General features: G+C 40.6%; 1 protein-coding gene across 1 annotated transcript in view; it reads left to right on the top strand.

Moving 5' to 3' along the window:
* Window positions 1-4,218: 4,218 nt before the first annotated feature.
* SEPTIN14 (septin 14) overlaps window positions 4,219-18,977 on the top strand; it is a 37,949-nt gene continuing 23,190 nt past the window's right edge. The window contains exons 1-3 of the mRNA XM_004615970.2: window positions 4,219-4,333; window positions 4,951-5,146; window positions 15,184-15,370. Of these exons, the coding sequence (XP_004616027.2) occupies window positions 4,243-4,333; window positions 4,951-5,146; window positions 15,184-15,370 (474 nt within the window). The 5' untranslated portion in view covers window positions 4,219-4,242. The remainder of the gene's footprint in view (window positions 4,334-4,950; window positions 5,147-15,183; window positions 15,371-18,977) is intronic.

The following is an 18,977-nucleotide window of genomic DNA, read 5'->3' as shown; positions in this document are numbered from 1 at the left end:
CAGAACGGATGACTGGTTGAGGAAACTTTGGTACATCTATACAATGGAATACTATGCAGCTGTTAGAAAAAAGGAGGTCAAGAATTTTGTAGTTAAGTGGATGGGCATGAAAAGTTTCATGCTGAGTGAAATGAGTCAGAAAGAGAGAGACAGACATAGAAAGATTGCACTCATCTATGGTATATAGAATAACAGAGTGGGAGACTAACACCCAAGAACTGTAGAAATAAGTACCAGGAGGTTGACTCCATGGCTTCGAGGCTGGCCTCACGTTCCGGGGAAAGGTCAACTCAGAGAAGCGATCACCAACTACATTGTAGTCGAAGGCCATGTGGGGGAAGGGAGTTGCGGGCTGAATGAGGGCTAGAGACTGAGCACAGCGGCCACTCAACACCTTTATTGCAAACCACAACAGCTAATTAGAGAGAGAAAACAGAAGGGAATGCCCTGCCACAGTGGCAGGGTGGGGTGGGGGGGAGATGGGATTGGGGAGGGTGGGAGGGACACTGGGTTTACAGGTGGTGGAGAATGGGCACTGGTGAAGGGATGGGTTCCCGAACTTTGTATGAGGGAAGTATAAGCACAAAAGTGTATAAATCTGTAACTGTACCCTCACGGTGATTCTCTAATTAAAAATAAATTAATTAAAAAAAAAAAGATAGTCTCATTTGTTTATCTCTGTTTTCACTTGCTTGGCCAGTGGCATGTCTTTGAAGATACCATTGGATTCAATGTCATGGAGGGTTTTACCGACCTTGTCTTCAATGTACCTTAGGGATTCTGGTCTGATGTTGAGGTCTTTAATCCATTTTGATCTGACTTTTGCACTTTTGCTGTTGAGTTTCTTAGTTTCCTCACTGTTCTTTGAGTTTTCTAGCATGGTTACTGTCATCCCATTGTTCAGCGATTTGCTTGAGAAGGCACCAATAATGTCTCCATTGTGAGACTTGTTGTTACTGTTTTTGGCATATTGAATACACCACAGGTAGCTTGCCAGGCTCTGCCGTGCGGGCAAGATACTCTCGGTAGCTTGCCAGGCTCTCTGAGAGGGGCAGAGGGGCAGAACCCGGGTCGGCCGCATGCAAGGCAAAACATCCTACCCACTGTGCTATCTTCAGATCGAATCCTAGAGTCCTTCAGCTAAAACTGCAGTCTTTTATTATTCGCCTTACTTATCTCTATAGCCCTTAACTTCCTCCTACTTTGCAGTGATATTTGTTACTGTGCATTGGTCTCTAAACGGAATACAGCTTCCATTAGGGTTAGGACTCAGTGTTTGTTCACCATAACACCCATAGTATCTAGAACACACCTAGGGAATGAATATAAAATACGAACAAGGGGCAGGAGCGATAGTTCAGTGGGTAGGGTTGTTTGCCTTGCATGCGGCTGACCCAGGTTTGATCACCGGCATCCCACAGGTCCCCCCCAACACCGCCAGGAATAATTCCTGAGTACAGAGCCAGGAGTAACCCCTGAGCACTGCTGGGTGTGACCCAAAAAGCAAAATAAAATAAAATAAAATAAAATAAAATAAAATAAAATAAAATAAACTCCCCCCTCCACAAAGAACCACCATCATCCTTGGTGTTGCATGATCCCTGGCTGGTCACATGCCAAACTCAAAGGGATCCTTTAAGGAGGCCGGAGAGATAGTACAGCAGGTAGGGTGCCTGCTTGCCTATGGCCAACCCAGGATCCATCCCTGGCATCCCATATGGTCCCCCAAAGCACCGTCAGGAGTAATTCCTGAGTGCAGAGTCAGGAGAAACCCCTGAGCACCACTAGTGTGGCCCAAAAACCAAAATTAAAAAGATAACCTTTAATTTTAAGCTCAGTATTCTTGCTTCTAAGATATTTCTCTTACATCATCAGAGAGGCTGAGTTTTTTTTAACAAGTGACATTTAAACCCACTTGACTTAACTGACTTTTATGTCAGTAGAGAGTCTCTGAAATAGGAATGCCACTCCCCACCCCCCACCCCCCAATATAAGGTATATATGTGAAGTAATTTCTTCACGCGGAACACTAGTGCATTCACATATTTGGGGGTTTAGAGGTTAGAATGATGCTAAGCGGGGCCAGTGCTTTGTATGGAGGTGGGGTCTGACTGCAGGGCTGCAGGATCAGGTCCCTGGGATTCCTTTTGTGTGGGTATGCAAAACTTCAGGCTGGGAGGGTGCAGGTCTGGGTTCTCTGTGTTGGTTTTTGTTTTTTTAAATTTTTATTAGTGTATCATTGTGAGGTACAGTTACAAACTTATGAACTTTCATGTTTGCATTTCAGTCATACAGAGTTCGTTTACCCATTCTCCTCCACCAATGTTCCCAGTATCCTTCTCACCACCCCCACCCCATCCCCCACCACCCCACCCTGCTTCTGTGGCAGGGCATTCCCTTTTGTTCTCTCTCCTTTTGGGTGTTGTAGTTTGCAATAGAGGTATTGAGTGGCTCTGTGTTGGTTTTCTTGCAGGTTCTATTTTCAGTTTTGCAGCTACCCTTGGCTGCACTCATCATCTACTCCTGGTTCTGTGCTCAAGGATCACCCCTGGCTGTGCTTAGGGGATCACATGAGGTGCTGGATATTGAACTAGAATTTTCTGCATGAATAACAAGTAATTTAACCCCTGTATGATCCCTCTGGCCCCATGAGCATTGTTGTTGTTGTTGTTTTAAGTCCCTTCCCTTTCTCTGTCACCATCAGATTCCAACTGGTTGAATGCTCCAGATTCTTCAATGTTGACATAAGATGACACCCAGTTTAGGGCCTCCCATAATATGACTATCAATATTCTGATATTTTGCCAATTCTAATACCTTACCTTGGAATTCCTAGAAAAGTATCATCACTCTGGCTATGCTCTGCTTCACAAACACCTCATTTTCTGAGTAGTAGTTTATTAGACTGTATGGTTTATCCAGCATGCTACTCTTATGACCATGCTTTGATTTCTTAATACTTATGCATATTTCTATTTTCACTCATCAACTTCAGACTGCTGTTTCTGATAGTTAGTGTAAGGAGACATCGAGTGCAATGTTACTTTGTTTTGTCTTTTGGGCCACACCCACCAGTGTTCAGAGCTTACTCATGGTTCTGCACTCAGGGATCACTTCTGGCAGGGCTCGGAGGACCACGTGTGGTGCCGGGAACTGGACCCAGGTTGGACACATGCAAGACTCTCCATACCCACTGTACTATTGCTTCAGCTCAATCAAGTGCTAAGTACTTTGATATCACTGTAAGCTAAGAATGTATACATCAAATTGTATTACTTCTTTTTGTTTTTGAGTTTTTGAGTCACATCCAGCAATGTTCAGGGTTACTCTTGGCTCTGCACTCAGGAATTACCACTGGCAATGCTCTGGGGACCATATGGGATGCCAGAGATCAAACCCAGGTAGGCCATGTGCAAGGCAAATGCTCCACCCACTGTACATAGCTCCGGTCCCTGTATTACTTCTCTTACTTAATATTTTGTAATTTTTGAAAGCCTTTTCTGTTATCCAGTATATTCTTTAATGACTTAAGAATGCCCTGACATATAGCACTCTGAAAATGAACATAATAATGGGGTTTTCCCCCCTATTTCTTCAGACAGTGATTTGGGATTTGAGTAGTACAGTGAAACCTTTGACAGGTCTTTAATTTGCTATTTAAAATTTGGTAAAGCAGTGTCATTGAGTATTATAAGAAGTATTATAAGAAGAAGAGAGAACAAGAAGTAATGGGTTAAGAGGCTTCAGGGCTTCAGTTATATCAGTAATATGAGTGAGAGGCATAGCCATAAACCCAAAACACTGATTCAATAGAACTGAAACAGGAGATGTAAGTGACAACCACTGAAATTTTGTAATGTGTCCGTCAAGTTGACTAGCAGGGGTTGATGGGGTTGGGATGGGGAGGGAATTGGGAACGCTGGTGGAGGGAAGTTGATACTGGTGGAGGGATTGGCATTGAATTATTGTATGCCTAAAATATAACCATCAACAACTGTGTAAATCATGGCTCTTTAATAAAAATTCTGAAAAAGAAAAAATTTTTCTATTTATATCAATAACAGAAAAATCTCTGTCTGGACAAATACCATGAATTTGAATTTTACGGAAGATAAGATGATCAAGTAAATGATAAACAACCATAACTCCCTTAACATATTAAAATTACATTTCAAATGGTGTAATTTTCTACTCTAATTTTTTTTCTTTAAGAAAAAAGAAGATAGTGTTCGTAGCTTGACTATGTTTGGTCATTTTGGTTTTGAATGTTTGCCTCATCAGTTGGTAAACAAGGCTATTCAACAAGGATTTTCTTTAAATATTCTTTGTGTAGGTAAGTGTCAAGTTCCTCATATGAATTATGCTTTAATTATCCCAAAACATATTTAAACTTTTCTTAAGAAATGTAACTTAAGTTACATTTACTTGTGTACTTGTGCTGTACAAGTACATGTTTTCATGTTTGTACTGGTTTCCACCTCCTTAGTCAAATTACTCAGATTTTTTTCTTGAAATAATTTTATTGCTATTTAAAATATAATGGTGTCTATATTTTGCTAATGACTAAGGGAGTAAAGACCAATCTGTATATATATATTTTTATTTTATTTCTTATTTATTTTATTTTATTAATTTTTTTTGCTTTTTGGGTCACACCTGGTGATGCACAGGGATTACTTCTGGCTCTGCACTCAGGAATTATTCCTGGCAGTGCTCGGGGGACCATATGGGATGCTGGGAATCGAACCCGGGTCAGCTGCATGCAAGGCAAACGCCCTACCCGCTGTGCTATTGCTTCAGCCCCTATATATCTATATATCTATATACATGTATATATATATAAATTCTATTCTAATTTTTGGAGTATTTGGGATTCTTTAAACCTATAATAGGAATTCAAAGTACTGCTACTTCTTTGCCATCTTATGCCCTGTAATATGTCTATTTTAGGGGAAACTGGAATTGGAAAATCAACACTGATTGATACATTATTTAATACAAATTTGAAAGATAAAAAGTCCTCACATTTTTACTCAACGGTTGGACTTAAAATACAGACGTATGAACTTCAAGAAAGTAATGTTCAACTGAAATTGACAGTTGTCAAAACAGTGGGATATGGAGATCAAATGAATAAAGAAGCCAGGTTAGTGCTTTCTATTTTATTTAAAAGATTTTATGTCTCAAGGAAATTGTTTTATTCCCCATGAACTAAATTTTAATATTATAAAAAAAAGGAATTGAGACATTTTCTCCAGGTTTTTCATCATTTCCTAATTAATGTTCTCTTAAGTCTTTTGATTTCCTTACAAGACTTTTGAATATTTTTTATGTAGACTTTACTACTTTTAGTTTGTTCCCTTTTTTAAATTTTTTTTTGTGCTTTTTTGGGTCACACCCAGCGATGCACAGGGGTTACTCCTGGCTCTCCACTCAGGAATCACCCCTGGCGGTGCTCAGGGGACCATATGGGATGCTGGGCTGGCCGAACTCGGGTCGGCCACGTGCAAGGCAAACTTCCTACCCGCTGTGCTATTGCTCCAGCCCCCTAATTTGTTCCCTTTTTAACTCTTCTGGTTTTAGGAAGGCTTTTATGGCCACTCTACCATATTTAAATTTAATGAAAAATTAAAATAAGCTGTGCCTTATCAACGGTCCTTTTGAAATGTGTGCATATGCTTTAGAGCAAACATGTTTTTCCTATGCAGCTTCTTTGATATGTCTTATGTTAGATGCAGTGGTGTGCACTTAACATTAGATGGTTCATACAAGCCTGTAAAAGCAGAATGTATTAATTTTGTCATAATTATGCATTAAAAGATATAATGTGTGGCTTGAAATCAGCTAATGTGGAATTATTCACACCAGAGAAGTTAGAAAACATTGGGGCTGGAGCAATAGCACAGCGGGTAAGGCGTTTACCTTCCCTTTCTCTCTCTCTCTCTCTCTCTCTATATATATATATATATATATATATTCTACAAATAAGTACAATCTTTCTATGTCTGTCCCTCTCTTTCTGACTCATTTCACTTAACATGATACTCTCCATATTGATCCACTTATACGCAAATTTTATGACTTCATCCCTCCTAACATCTACATAGTATTCCATTGTGTAACATCTGCCCCTTTAGTAGGCACAAAATAATCTTTTCTATTGCTTGTTACAACTAAATTCCTAACGGAATAAGAGAAAAATACTTCAGTAAAAATAAATATGTGAAAATTGTTGCACTTCACCACCGAGTCATTAAGTCCTTGTCTGAAGGTTTACAAAATTGTCATTAATTAAGCCTTCTGTGCTATTGTTTTTGTTTATTGAATTTAGGCGGCCTCTATGTTACTTTCCCATCTGTTTTGGTTTGCTCCTACTGGGATGTCAGTATTGTGGAGTTTGGAGGTGTTGCATGGCTTCGCACTCGAGAAATTCTAGGATCTGTAAAACTGAGCTAATGAGTCTATGTGACGGTGGCCGGGGGACGTGGGTATGGCTTCTGGAAGTACAGGGACATGGGGGGAGGTTGCTCATCCCCACTTCGAGAAGACCCCAGAGTTAGTCTGAGAATCAGGGGCCTGGAACTTTCATCGGTTTGCTGTCTCTGCAGAGATTAGTCGAGAAGCAGTGGCGCTGGGCTGTTGACAGAGTGGCAGCTATGCGGTGGGTGCGGCTGCAGGGCTTCTGTCGGGTGGGGACTCAGCCTGGTGCCCCCCCCACCGAGGGCGTCCCAGAGATTATGAAAGCATTTTACCACATAGACTTCTCAATTCTATAATCCAGGGACCAGGATAATTTAAGAAAGATTGATAAAAGGGGCTAGAGTGATAGCACAGCGGGTAGGGTGTTTGCCTTGCACGAGGCCAACCCGGGTTTGATTCCCAGCATCCCATGTGGTCCCCTGAGCACTGCCAGGAGTAATTCCTGAGTGCGTAAGCCAGGAGTAACCCCTGAGTATCGCCGGGTGTGACGCAAAAAAAAAAAAAAGATCGAGAAGAAAAGAAATTGAGGGGGAAATTAAGTAGAAGTGAAAGGGAGGTAACAGGGAGGGGGCAGGGGCCTTGGGCACATTGGCAATGTCAAGGTGAGGTATATATAGTTCAGATCCATATGTATATGGATCTGAACTACAGAGATAACAGAACTGAAGCACGAGCTCCAAACTACAAACAGCCAAACAAACCAAATGTGCCTGTCAAGAGGTCAGACTGGGCGTTTCGGGGAAATGGAACATTGGTGGAGGGAAGTTGACACTGTTGGTGGTATTGGCACTAGAACATCGTATGCCTGAAACTCAACTATGACTAATTCTGTAAGTCAATGCACCCTAATTAAAAAAATTGAAAATAAGTAAACAATTACGGACCTTACTTATTTATAGCTACAAGAAATTTTTCAGGGACCAAGAAAGGAGTAAAGTTGACTGAACCCAGATACTATCCCTGGCACCACAGGGAAGTCATGAGCCCAAGAAGCCTGAGTATCACTAGCTGATGCTGGAGGCCTCTGAGTCGACATAGGGGTCTCTGAGCACCATAGCGCCATACTAGTCCTGGGGTCCTAGTACTGGACTGTTGACCTCGTTTACCAGTATTACCAGTGGTGGCCCTAGATCCTTCCCATCACTTGGGATGCCTCCACCATCCACAAAAAGACTATTCCCCCCCCCAAGCAAGATTTCATTTTGCAGGTTCTAGATAAGATATTAAATGCATAGGCAGGCTTTTGGGAATCACCATTTCAACCCACTATGTGTCCTTTATATAATAGTGTTGTTTCTGAAATATTTGTAAAATTTACTTTTCTGTATATTTACTTGTTTTATTTCTTTTCTGGACTGGAGCGATAGCACAGCAGGTAGGGCATTTGTTTTGCACGCGGCCAACCCGAGTTCAATTCCTCCGTCCCTCTCGGAGAGCCCAGCAAGCTACCGAGAGTATCCCCGCTCGCACAGCAGAGCCTGGCAAGATACCCATAGCATATTCGATATGACAAAAACAGTTACAAGTCTCACAATGAAGACGTTACTGGTGCCCGCTTGAGCAAATCGATGAACAACGAGACGACAGTACTATAGTGCTATTTCTTTTCTATCATACATGTTCAATATTTTATGTTATGTTCATAAATGAAACTTCTTGTGGACAATTTTAATTGAGGTGATGATCCAGACAGATTACCTTGGCCAATCTTTTTTTTTTAACTGAATTACTGTGTAATACACAGTTACAAAGATTTCATGATTGGCTTTCAGTCATACAGTGTTCCATTACCCAACCCTCAGCAGTACACATTTTCCACCACCAATGTCCCCAGTATTCTTCCCACCATCTCCTCGCCAGCAGCAGCCTCTATGGGATTCTGCCAGTCCCTGTGCCTCCCCCAGTCAAGCCACCTCATGGAACAAGTTCATCCTGGGACTCAGAAGATCTTGCTAGCATTTATGTTTATTCCACCTCCACCCCTAGGGATCTGAAATACCACTGGGAACAACTACTCCCTCTCCCTCAGTCCTAATTGCCATTAGCATTTGGGCCAAAGTATAATTGCATCCACCTCTCATACTGGAGGAAGGAGAGACACAATAGAGTCACAGTACAGGGGAAGAATACCTCCATACATCTTGGGAAACTAAGCAGAGTCCTGTAATATTCAAATACCATTACCTTTTAAGGAAAACAGCCTGATAAACAGAGTTGTAAGCAGTAGCCTGCTGGTATAAACAACTGAGTAGATATAAATACTCAGGTAATTTAGAATCTAAATTCCACCACTTGCATGCATAAAACTTGAAGTACAACAGGGGAAAAAAAGTACCCAGCTATGGTGGGAGACAGGGACAGAAGTCCAGGCAAGTCCCCAAGTTCAACAAGACTCTAGTATGTGGTCAGTGAGGACCTCAGATTAACACTGCAGTGACAATGGAAATTAAGCAAGTATTCTGAACAAAAATTAAGCCATCACTGGAAGAGAAATTTAACCAATTCAAAGAATTGATTCAGAGAATGAAAGATTCCATAAAAATTGAATTGAAGCAGCCAAAAAATAGAATAGCAATCAATAGTAACAGAATCGCATGTGCAGAGAATTGTGTAGATGAACTTGAAGACAAAATACAAGTCAGCATTAATAATAAAGTGGCTAAAGAAAAGAGAACTCATTTGCAAGACATAAAGAAGCATAGTAGGAGAAAAATACCCAGAGACAATAGAAATGAAGGTAAAGAGACTGGTCCTTAGTAGAAAGCTCACCACAATGGGGGAGAGCTGTTAGGTCAGAGAAGGGACCACTATGACAATGATAGCGGGAAGTGATCACCTTGGACAAGAACTGGGTGCTGTATGGAGGTAAAGTGATATGCATGATACTCTTTGAGCAATGGTATTGCAAGCCACAGTGTATAAAAGTTAAAAAGAAAAGTGTCTGCCGTAGAGGCAGACTGGAGGGCAGAAGGGACACTGGGACATCGGTGGAGGGAAGTGGACACTGGTGAAGTGATAATTGCTCAAATATTGTATGGCTAAAACTTAACCATGAACAGCTTTGTAACTTTGTATCTCATGGTGATTCAATAAATAAAATAATTTAAAACAACCAAAAGAAAGAGAGAGAGAGGTAAAAGAACGGAAGAAAATTTAGATACTTAATGAAAGACAGCAAGAAAAAAATAATGTTCACTGTCACTGTCATCCCATTGTTCATCGATTTGTTCAAGCGGGCACCAGTAATGTCTCTCGATTGTGAGACTTATTTGTTAATGTTTTTGGCACATCCAATACGCCACGGGTAGCTTGCCAGGCTCTGTCGTGCAGGCGGGATACTCTCAGTAGCTTGCTGGGCTCTCCGAGAGGGGTGGAGGAATCGAACACGGGTCGGCCGAGTGAAAGGCGAACACCCTACCACGGTGCTATCACTCCAGCCCAATAATGTTCAAATTACATAAAAAAAAGCAAAACAAAACAAAACTGGAAACAATGTGTGGAGGGACTGTGGAGAGAAAGAAATCCTCATTCACTGCTTGATTCACTCTCTGTGGAAAACAACATGAACAATTCTCAGAAAAAGTAAGAATAGGGTTACTAATGACCCAACAAGTCCACTTCTGGGTAGATACCCCCAGGACACAAAAACATTCATTCACAAGAGCATATGTTGGATCATTGTATACCTGGAACTCAACTATGAATAACTTTGTAAATGACGATGCTTAAATTAAAAATTAATTATAAAATTTTAAAATAAATTCCATAAATCTTAACAATTATGCTGTTTTCTTATCACAATTTTTTTCTTTTTGGGTCACACCCAGCAATGCACAGGGGTTACTCCTGGTTCATGCACTCAGGAATTACTCCTGATGGTGCTCGGGGGATCAAATGGGATTCTGGGAATCAAACCCGGGTCAGCGGCATTTGAGGCAAACGCCCTACCTGCTGTGCTATTGCTCCAGATCTTCTTATCATAATTTTAAATTCATAATTTTAAAAAGAATACTGTTTAGATATTGCTCAGAAGGAAGTTTGGGGTCCATTTTACTTCGACTGCCAAATTTTATTTTTTGAAAGCACCATCATTTTATTCTATAAAAGAACTGTGATTTTGGGGTTGGAGTGATGGTACAGTGGGGAGGGCATTTGCCTTGCACGCAGCCAACCCGGGCTCGATTCCCAGCATCCCATATGGTCCCTGAGCACCACCAAGAGTAATTCCTGAGTGCAGAGCCAGGAGTAGCCCCTGAGCATTGCCAGTAAGAACCCTCCCCCCAAAAAAAAGTGATTTTATTTTATGAAAACACCATTATTCATAGTTGTGTTGTAAACATACAATGTTCTCTCACTGATCCCACCCCCAGGTTCATCTTCCATTCACTAATGTTCACAGGCTCTCTTCCCGATTCTCAGCAGGCATCTTTGTAAGTTTGCTTATTGAAGCTTGGGTCGCATGATTTTAGTGTTGTTGACTCTGTGATCTGGATATTCAGCAAAGGTTAAGTAGAGGCTGAGGGGAATGTCTCTACTGCACCAATGAGCAGATTGTGAGAGGAGATAGGATAATGTCATGAATAAGCGCTGCTGGAGCACTGACCTTGATGCTCTAAGGTAGAGACAAGGTTGAAGTATTGCTGGTACCCAAAGATGTCTGTTTCTCATTTGCATCCAGCAATCAAGGCAATTGATCTTTGTTATTCTAAGAAACATCCGGTTTCCATGGCAACAGCCTAGTTCTCAGAGAAGTCAGACTTGGGGCATTCATTCCCTAGAGGCCCAGCGACCTCCAGTGGTCAAGGGGTTGTGCTAAGGAGTGAGCCAACAGTTGGGTTTCAGACAGAAAATGTTTTATCATAAATCCCACCTCCAGTTTCGTCTTTCATCCCCTAGTGTTCACAGCTTGTTGAGCCTTCCATGTGATTTTTGTTTGTTTGTTGAATTTGGTTGGCACCTCTATGTTATTTTCCCACCTAATTTGGTGTGCTCCGACTGGAATTTCAATATTAGGGAATTTGGCAGTGTCACATGACCACACATGTAGTCATGCAGTTCAGAGACTTCAGGATTTGTAATTTGGGCCAATGAATTGACATGGTGGTGGCTGTGGGAGGTGTACGTGACTGTCAGGGCTTCCAGAAGCCTGGGGCAGGGGGTTGTGTTGGGAGGAGGCTGCCTGCCACCACTCTGAGGAGATCTCGGAGTTCTCAGCCTAGACACCGGAGTACCTGCAATTCCTCATGGGTTGGTGACTCTGCGGAGATTATTAGTCAAGTGGCGGAATTGAGACGTGGTGTGGCTGCTGTGGTGGGGTGTGGTATGACTGCTAGGACTTTGGCAGAATGGAGACTTAGCCTACCCCCTCTTGAGGGTGTCCCTGAGAGACGGTGTGTCCAGCTATTTTAGCTGCTTGGTTTGCAGCTTCTCAGAGATTTAGGTGTGAATCAGTAGAGGAGGGCTTGTGCATGAATCAACATAGTGGCAGGTGTGGAAGGTGTGGTTGCTGGGGCTTCAGGAAGCACAGGGGGCAGGGTGGGGAGAAGGCTGCTCACTTCCACTTGGAGAAGACCCCAGGGTTCTGACCCTGGACACCAAAGTACCTGAATTTGCGGTTTGGTTTCTCTGTAGAAATTATTAGTGGAGTGGCGGAGTTGAGCCCTTCGCTTGGCTGCAGCAGTGGGGCTGGGTGCCGTCCTCAGGGTTTTGGCAGGCCAGGGATTCAGCTTGTCCCCATCCTGAGGGGGTCCCAGCATTTTCAACCTGGGAGGCATTGAAGAAGGAGGCAACCAATATTAGAGGGAAATATTTTTTTCACAGACACACACACACACACACACACACACACGCACCTATGCAAACAAGGCTCAATCTTTAACAATATTTTAGTGATCTCATATAGAAGGGCTTAATGGTCCCTGGGTGAAATACAATTTTCACACACTTTCCTCTATGGAAACTTTTTGGGAGCATTTTCAAAGGTTTTTCATAACAAAAAATACAAAAGAAATTATTTAGGTTTCTATTTGGTGCTTGGGTTGGGGTTTGGGATGAAAACATTCAAAATATGGTGGTGGGAAGGTGAAATGGTGGTGAGATTGGTGTTCAAACATTAAATGTAATCAAATATTGAAAGAAAAAGAAAGAAGACAAGAAAAAGGAAAGAAGATAAAAAACCTCAAATGCAAGGTAAATAACAAGAGTCACAACAGATATCTTATATGAAACTGTAAAAGTGAGGAAAGGGTGAGAAAGAACATTCAAAGCACTGAATAAAAACAACTTTGAACTTAGCATTTACAGCCTTTAGAACTCTCATTTAGATTTTAGGCAGCGTTGAAAAAAATGTTCTCAGATAAACAAGATCTGGCAGCATATCCTATAATTAAACCAACTGTCCTGAAACAATTAATGAAAGGTAACTTACATAAATCAAATAGCTAGTTGTAGAAGCAACAAGCATACACAGAAAATGACGATAGGACCGGAGCAATAGTACAGCAGGTAGGGCATTGCCTTGCATTTGGCTGCCCTGGGTTAGATCTCTGGCATCTTATGTGGTCCCCCGAGAACTGGTAGGAGTAATTCTTGAGTGCAGAGCCAGAAGTAACCACTGAGCATGGTTGTGTGTGGCTCAAAAAAAAGAAACAGGAAAAGAAAAAGAAAAATAACCACACAGCTTCTTATATCATTAATATATTTGAATGTCAGTAGATTAAAATCTCCCATAAAAGTATATGGTAACTGGGAAGATCATGAACCAAAATCCATCTACTTGCTGCATACAGGAAACACATCTAAAATCTAAAACACATCTGAAGTTCCCACTCAGAATGATAAGATGGGAAAAAGTCATACAAATCAATGGTGGGCAGAAAGGCTGGGACAACCATGTTTAAATAGAATCAAATAGCATCCAATATTAAGAAAATAATTAGAGATAGGGAGGGACACTACTTATTGATTAAGGAAACCGTCATTTAAGCAAGGTATTAAAGGGGGATGTCTTAATCACCCATGGCTCTAGATTATAGAAAGGAGAATCACAGGAAGGAAAGTAATTGAGGGGGAGGTTAAGAGGTGAATAGGAGGTAACAAAGTTAGGGGTCTTGGACATATTGACAGTGTAGAGGTGTGGCATGTGTGTATGTCTAAAACACACACAGGCCTTCTCCCACTGCACTTGCTCGCTGTAGATGACCTACTTCTTTGCTCTGATATTATATACTTCAGGACACATTTGTTTGTAGTGCCCTGTAGTATCCGTGTGCCACCTGGACCTCCTTGTCCTTGCAGATGAGCATGGAATAGACATTGTATTTCTGTGGCAGATTCTTGGACATCAGGTAAAACCTAATCTTTCTGTGCACATGAGAATTGGGAGTTTCTATATTCTCACTGGGGTATGACCAGTTGGATTCTCCCTATTTTTTTTTTTGTGATGCACAGGGGTTACTCCTAGCTCTGCACTCAGGAATTACTCCTGGCAGTGCTCAGGGGACCATATGGGATGCTAGGAATCGAATTCATGCAGGGCAAATGCCCTACCTGCTGTGCTATCGCTCCAGCCCCCTATCCCTATGTTCTTTGTGAAGTCCTGTTGAAGTGATGATTTTTGCTAGCAGGGACAATGTGCCTTTTGTACACTTTGATATTATTTTCTTCCTCTTTTAATTTCTCATTTCCAACTTTTCCTTAACATGGAATTCTTGCCCTGGGTGTTTCTAGAGAGAAATAAATCTTGTTAGCATAAGTCTGCACCCTGGGTGACTTAGAACTCATAGCCACTCTATTAACTAAGAGAGAAGTGACCAGTTATTCCAGTCCCATTGTGTTACTTTGAGGGAGGGTTGTCAATGACAAAGTTTCTGTAAGCCTGTTCAATACGTTTTTTGTTTGTTTCGGAACACACTAAGTTATAGTTTAGTCTTAGTCCTGGCTCTGTGCTTAGGCATCATCACTCCTGGAGATGCTGGGGCATCATAATTGGTGCTAGGGATTGAACTTGGGTTGGATACATGCAAGGCCAGCACGTTACTCACTGTACTATCTCTCTGGTCCTAATACATTAAAATTTGATTTTTTCCTCCAGTGGGTTTCTGAAATCGGTGTTGAAATTCTACAGATGTCTTACATGTGGTTATCTTCCCAAGTTAGGACTCTCTAGGTTGACACAACTGTCAAGAGAAGGATTGGGGCAGTTTTATTGAATTCTCTTGGTGTCATATCTTATATGGAGATTTGTCTGTCTTTGACATATGCACACAACTGGGGAACACTCCTTCTGCCTCCTGGATAATGAAACTACGTTCTACAAACCATAGAAATAATTTTGTTTTATAAAGGGATGAAGGTGTTTGGTATTTTAAAAGGGGGCAAAAAGTAGAGACATATTTAATTTCACAATACTGACCTCAGTCTTTTTACATGTAGAATGCACCTTTTGACTGGGTTTGGCAGTTCTTAGAGTGGTGGTCATAAGGCCTCAGTGGTAATTAGAGCCACAGCTGTACATGGTGTACCAGGGATGTAATTCAGAGTCTTATACACACAAGGGATGTGCTCTAGCACATGATCTATAAATTGGTTTACATTCATTACCTGTATAAGATCACTATGACATACTAAATAATATCAAATTTTTTATGAAATGTTAAAATTTCAAAGTTCAATGCTATTAATCTGCAATGATAATTTTTTCAGCTACCAACCAATAGTTGACTATATCGATGCTCAATTTGAAGCCTATCTTCAAGAAGAATTGAAAATTCAGCGTTCCTTCTCAGACTGCCATGATACTCGTATCCATGTGTGCCTTTACTTCATTTCTCCTACAGGACATTCTCTGAAATCCATTGATCTATTAACCTTGAAGAACATCGACAGCAAGGTATGTGTCATAAATACAAATATTTTTTCAAAATTATTTTGAGGTATTTTTGAAGGTAGCTGCATATAAGAACTTGCTGGTTTTGAAATGTGGAACCTATTATAAACTTCCTAGTAATCTTTAAGACTTTTATATTAGTGTCATAATTGTGTCACAGCAAATTCCCACACCTAAACATTTCAACACTCCAAATTAATTTTTGCAGACTTCTGGAGCTACTAACCTAAGGTAGGATGTTGGCAAATCTTATTTCTTCTGAAACTTTTCTTTTTGGGTGACAGATAGATGTATACTCACTATTTTGGCACATGATCTTTTCCCTGAGCACATGTGTGTCTCTGTGTTCAAAATTTCCCCTCTAAAATAAATTATTTTTTTATAGTTTAAGTAACATAGTTGCAATACAGTTCATATCAATGGTTTTGGTGGTAGTTACTGCACCTTCACCATCATAAACATGCCCAACTCTGTCCTTATGCCACTTCCAGTCTTCCTGTTATTGTTATTTATTTATTTATTTATTTATTTATTTATTTATTGCTTTTTGGGTCACACCCGGCGATGCACAGGGGTTACTCCTGCCAGTGCTCAGGGGACCATATGGGATGCTGGGAATCGAACCTGGGTTGACTGTGTGCAAGGCAAACTCACTATCCACTGTGCTCCAGCCCCCAGTCTTCCTGTTATTTACTGCTCCATCATCACCTTGCACTTCTTGGAAACCTTAGTTCCACAGAGCAAGACTAAGGATTTGTCATCATTCAATAATGTCTATTCTCTTGGTTTTTATGCAGACATGAATATGATTGTCTGATATTTGTCTTCCTTTTAACTTATTTTGCTTCCCATGATATACTACAGTTATATCCAAGTCAGTGAAAGATGAGAAGCATGTTATTAAAAAAAAAATCACATCCTCACCTACACTGGTTGGTTCCAGTCTTTTGGATATATGCCATTCTTAGCAGTGTGAGGTGATATCTTTTTTAAAAAATTGCATTTACCTAATAAGTGATGCACTTTTTTCATTCCATAGTCATGAACTGGAAGAACTAATATTTGTTTAAAAGACCATCCTACTCAAAGCAATGTCAATCAAAATTCCAACAACATTCTTCAAGGACCTAGAACAAACCCTATGAAAAAGTTTGAAATCATAAAACTTCCCCAAATAGCAATAAAGTTTCTTGAAAAAAGAAGATGGGAAGTACTGCATTTCCTGATTTTCAAATGTACCATAATGTTATGGCAGTCAAAAACTGAGTTAACTTAGTCAGGAGAGAGACAGATACAAAATGATCTTTCTCATATTTGGGATACAAAGAAAAATAGTAAGGGAATATCAAGGGGCTAAAGGTTACAGAACCTGAGAGCCATTCCATAGAACTGAGTTTACTACGGTGGTCGTGGGGTCTGGGGTGAGTGAGGTTTGAGAGGGGAGCTCTAGTAAACCGTGTGGTACTGAAAACCCTTTAACTAACAGTATTGTAAATTCTAATGCTGAAAAACAGTGTGATAACCAGATCAAAAGAGACTCAGACCAATGGAAGAGAATTGAGATCCCAAAGATAAATCCTCAGATTTATGGACAGTTAATCTATGAGAAAGCATATAGGCATATAAAATAGTGTTTAAAAAATATCTCTTTAACAAATGGGGCTAGGAAAATGGCACACATATAAAAATATGATACAAATAAAGAAACTGGACACATATAAAGGTGAAACTGCATCATATCTCACACTATTCATTTTTTTAAAAAATTGAATCACCGTGTGATACACAGTTACAAAATTATTCATAACAGTTTCAGTCATACAATGTAAACACCAGTCCCTTCAGCTATTCCCATTTCCCACCACCAGTGTCCCCATGTCCCCATTTTTCCTCCAGCACAACCCAGCCTGCCTTTATGGACATGGACGCTCTCGCTCTCTCTCTCTCTCCTTATTTTTCTCTCTCTCGTTATTTTCTTTTAGGCACTGTGTTATGAAATATTATTACCAACATAATATCATGCATATCATTTTGCTTCCTTTCAGCACCCAGTTCTTGTCCATAATAAGGATTTCCAACTATCATTGTCATAATTGTCCTTTCTCCATTCAAACTGCACCCTCCACACATACTTGTGATAACAGTATTAGCATCAATTAGTCTCCTGGCCCTCCTTTCTATTGTCTTCGGGTATTATTCTCATATTACGTTTTTTAAAGATATGAGTCCAATTATTCTATGTCTGTCCCTCTCCCTCTGATTCATTTCACTCAGTATGATACTATCCATGTCCATCTGTGTATGAACAAGTTTTATTACTTCATTTTCCCTAACAGCTGCATAATATTCCACTGGGTAGATATATCATAACTTCTTTAACCACTCATCTCTCTCGGGCACTTGAGTTGTCCCCAAATTCTGGCTGCATGAGATGATGTCTCTTTTTATAATTTATAGTGGATAATGCTGCAATGCACATAAGAGTGCAGATGCCTTTTCTGTATTGTCTTTTGGGCCCCTAGGATATATTCTTAGGAGCAGTTTTGCTGGGTGATATGGAAGTTCAATTTCTAGGTTTTTTCTGAGAAATGCTCATATATTTTTCCAAGAAAGCTGAACCAATTGCCATTCCTACCATCAGAGAGTAAAAGCCCCTTTCTCCCCCCACCCATGCCAGTGCTGGTTGTTCTTGTTATTTTTGACATGTGCCAGACTGTGTAACATGATATCTCATTGCTGTTTTGATTTTATTTCATCACTCCCTAATGATTAGGGATATAGAACAGTTTTTATGTGCTTTATGGCCATTTGTACTTGCCTTTTAAGGAAGTTTCAAGTCATTTCTTCTCCCCATTTTTTTAATGGGTTGGATGTTTTGTTCTGGAAAGTTTTACCAGTGCCTTATATATCTTGGATACTAACCACTGAGCAGATGAGTGTTAAGTAAATAGTTTCTACCATTCAGTGGGCTGTCTTTGTATCCTGGTCATTGTTTTCCTTTGAGATGCAGAAGCTTCTTAATTGAATGTAGACCTATTTGTTTATCTCTGCTTCCACTTCCTTGATGTCTGCTTGATTCCTAAGTATTTTATATTTTTGGACAAAATTTTATTTTATTTATGTATTTATTTATTTATTTATTTTGCTTTTTGGGTCACACCTGGTGATGCACAGGAGTTATTCCTGGCTCATGCACTCAGGAATTACTCCTGGCGGTGCTCAGGGGACCATATGGGATGCTGGGAATGAAACCTGGGTCAGCGGCATGCAAGGCAAATGCCCTACCCACTGTATTACCGCTCCAGCCCCCTTCTTTCTCTTTTAGTTTATTTGAATATAGAAATACAACAGACTTGGGCTGGAGCAATATGCAGTGTATAGGGCATTTGTCTTGCAAGTAGCTAACCGGGGTTCTATCCCCAGCATCCCATGTGTTCCCCCAAGCACCGCCAGGAGTAATTTCTGAATGCAGAATCAGGAGAAACCCGTGTGCACCATCAGGTGTGACTCAAGAGGAGAAAAAAAAAAGAAAGAAAGAAATACAATAGACTTTTGTGTGTTGATTTGTAGCCTGCTGCTTTACTATATTGCTTATTGTTTCTAAGAGTTT

The sequence above is a fragment of the Sorex araneus genome, chromosome 4 (assembly GCF_027595985.1).
Source record: "Sorex araneus isolate mSorAra2 chromosome 4, mSorAra2.pri, whole genome shotgun sequence".
In the NCBI taxonomy this organism is placed as follows: Eukaryota; Metazoa; Chordata; class Mammalia; order Eulipotyphla; family Soricidae; genus Sorex; species Sorex araneus.
Note: the sequence above shows the minus strand (reverse complement) of the source record. Positions and strands in the feature narration are given on the sequence as shown.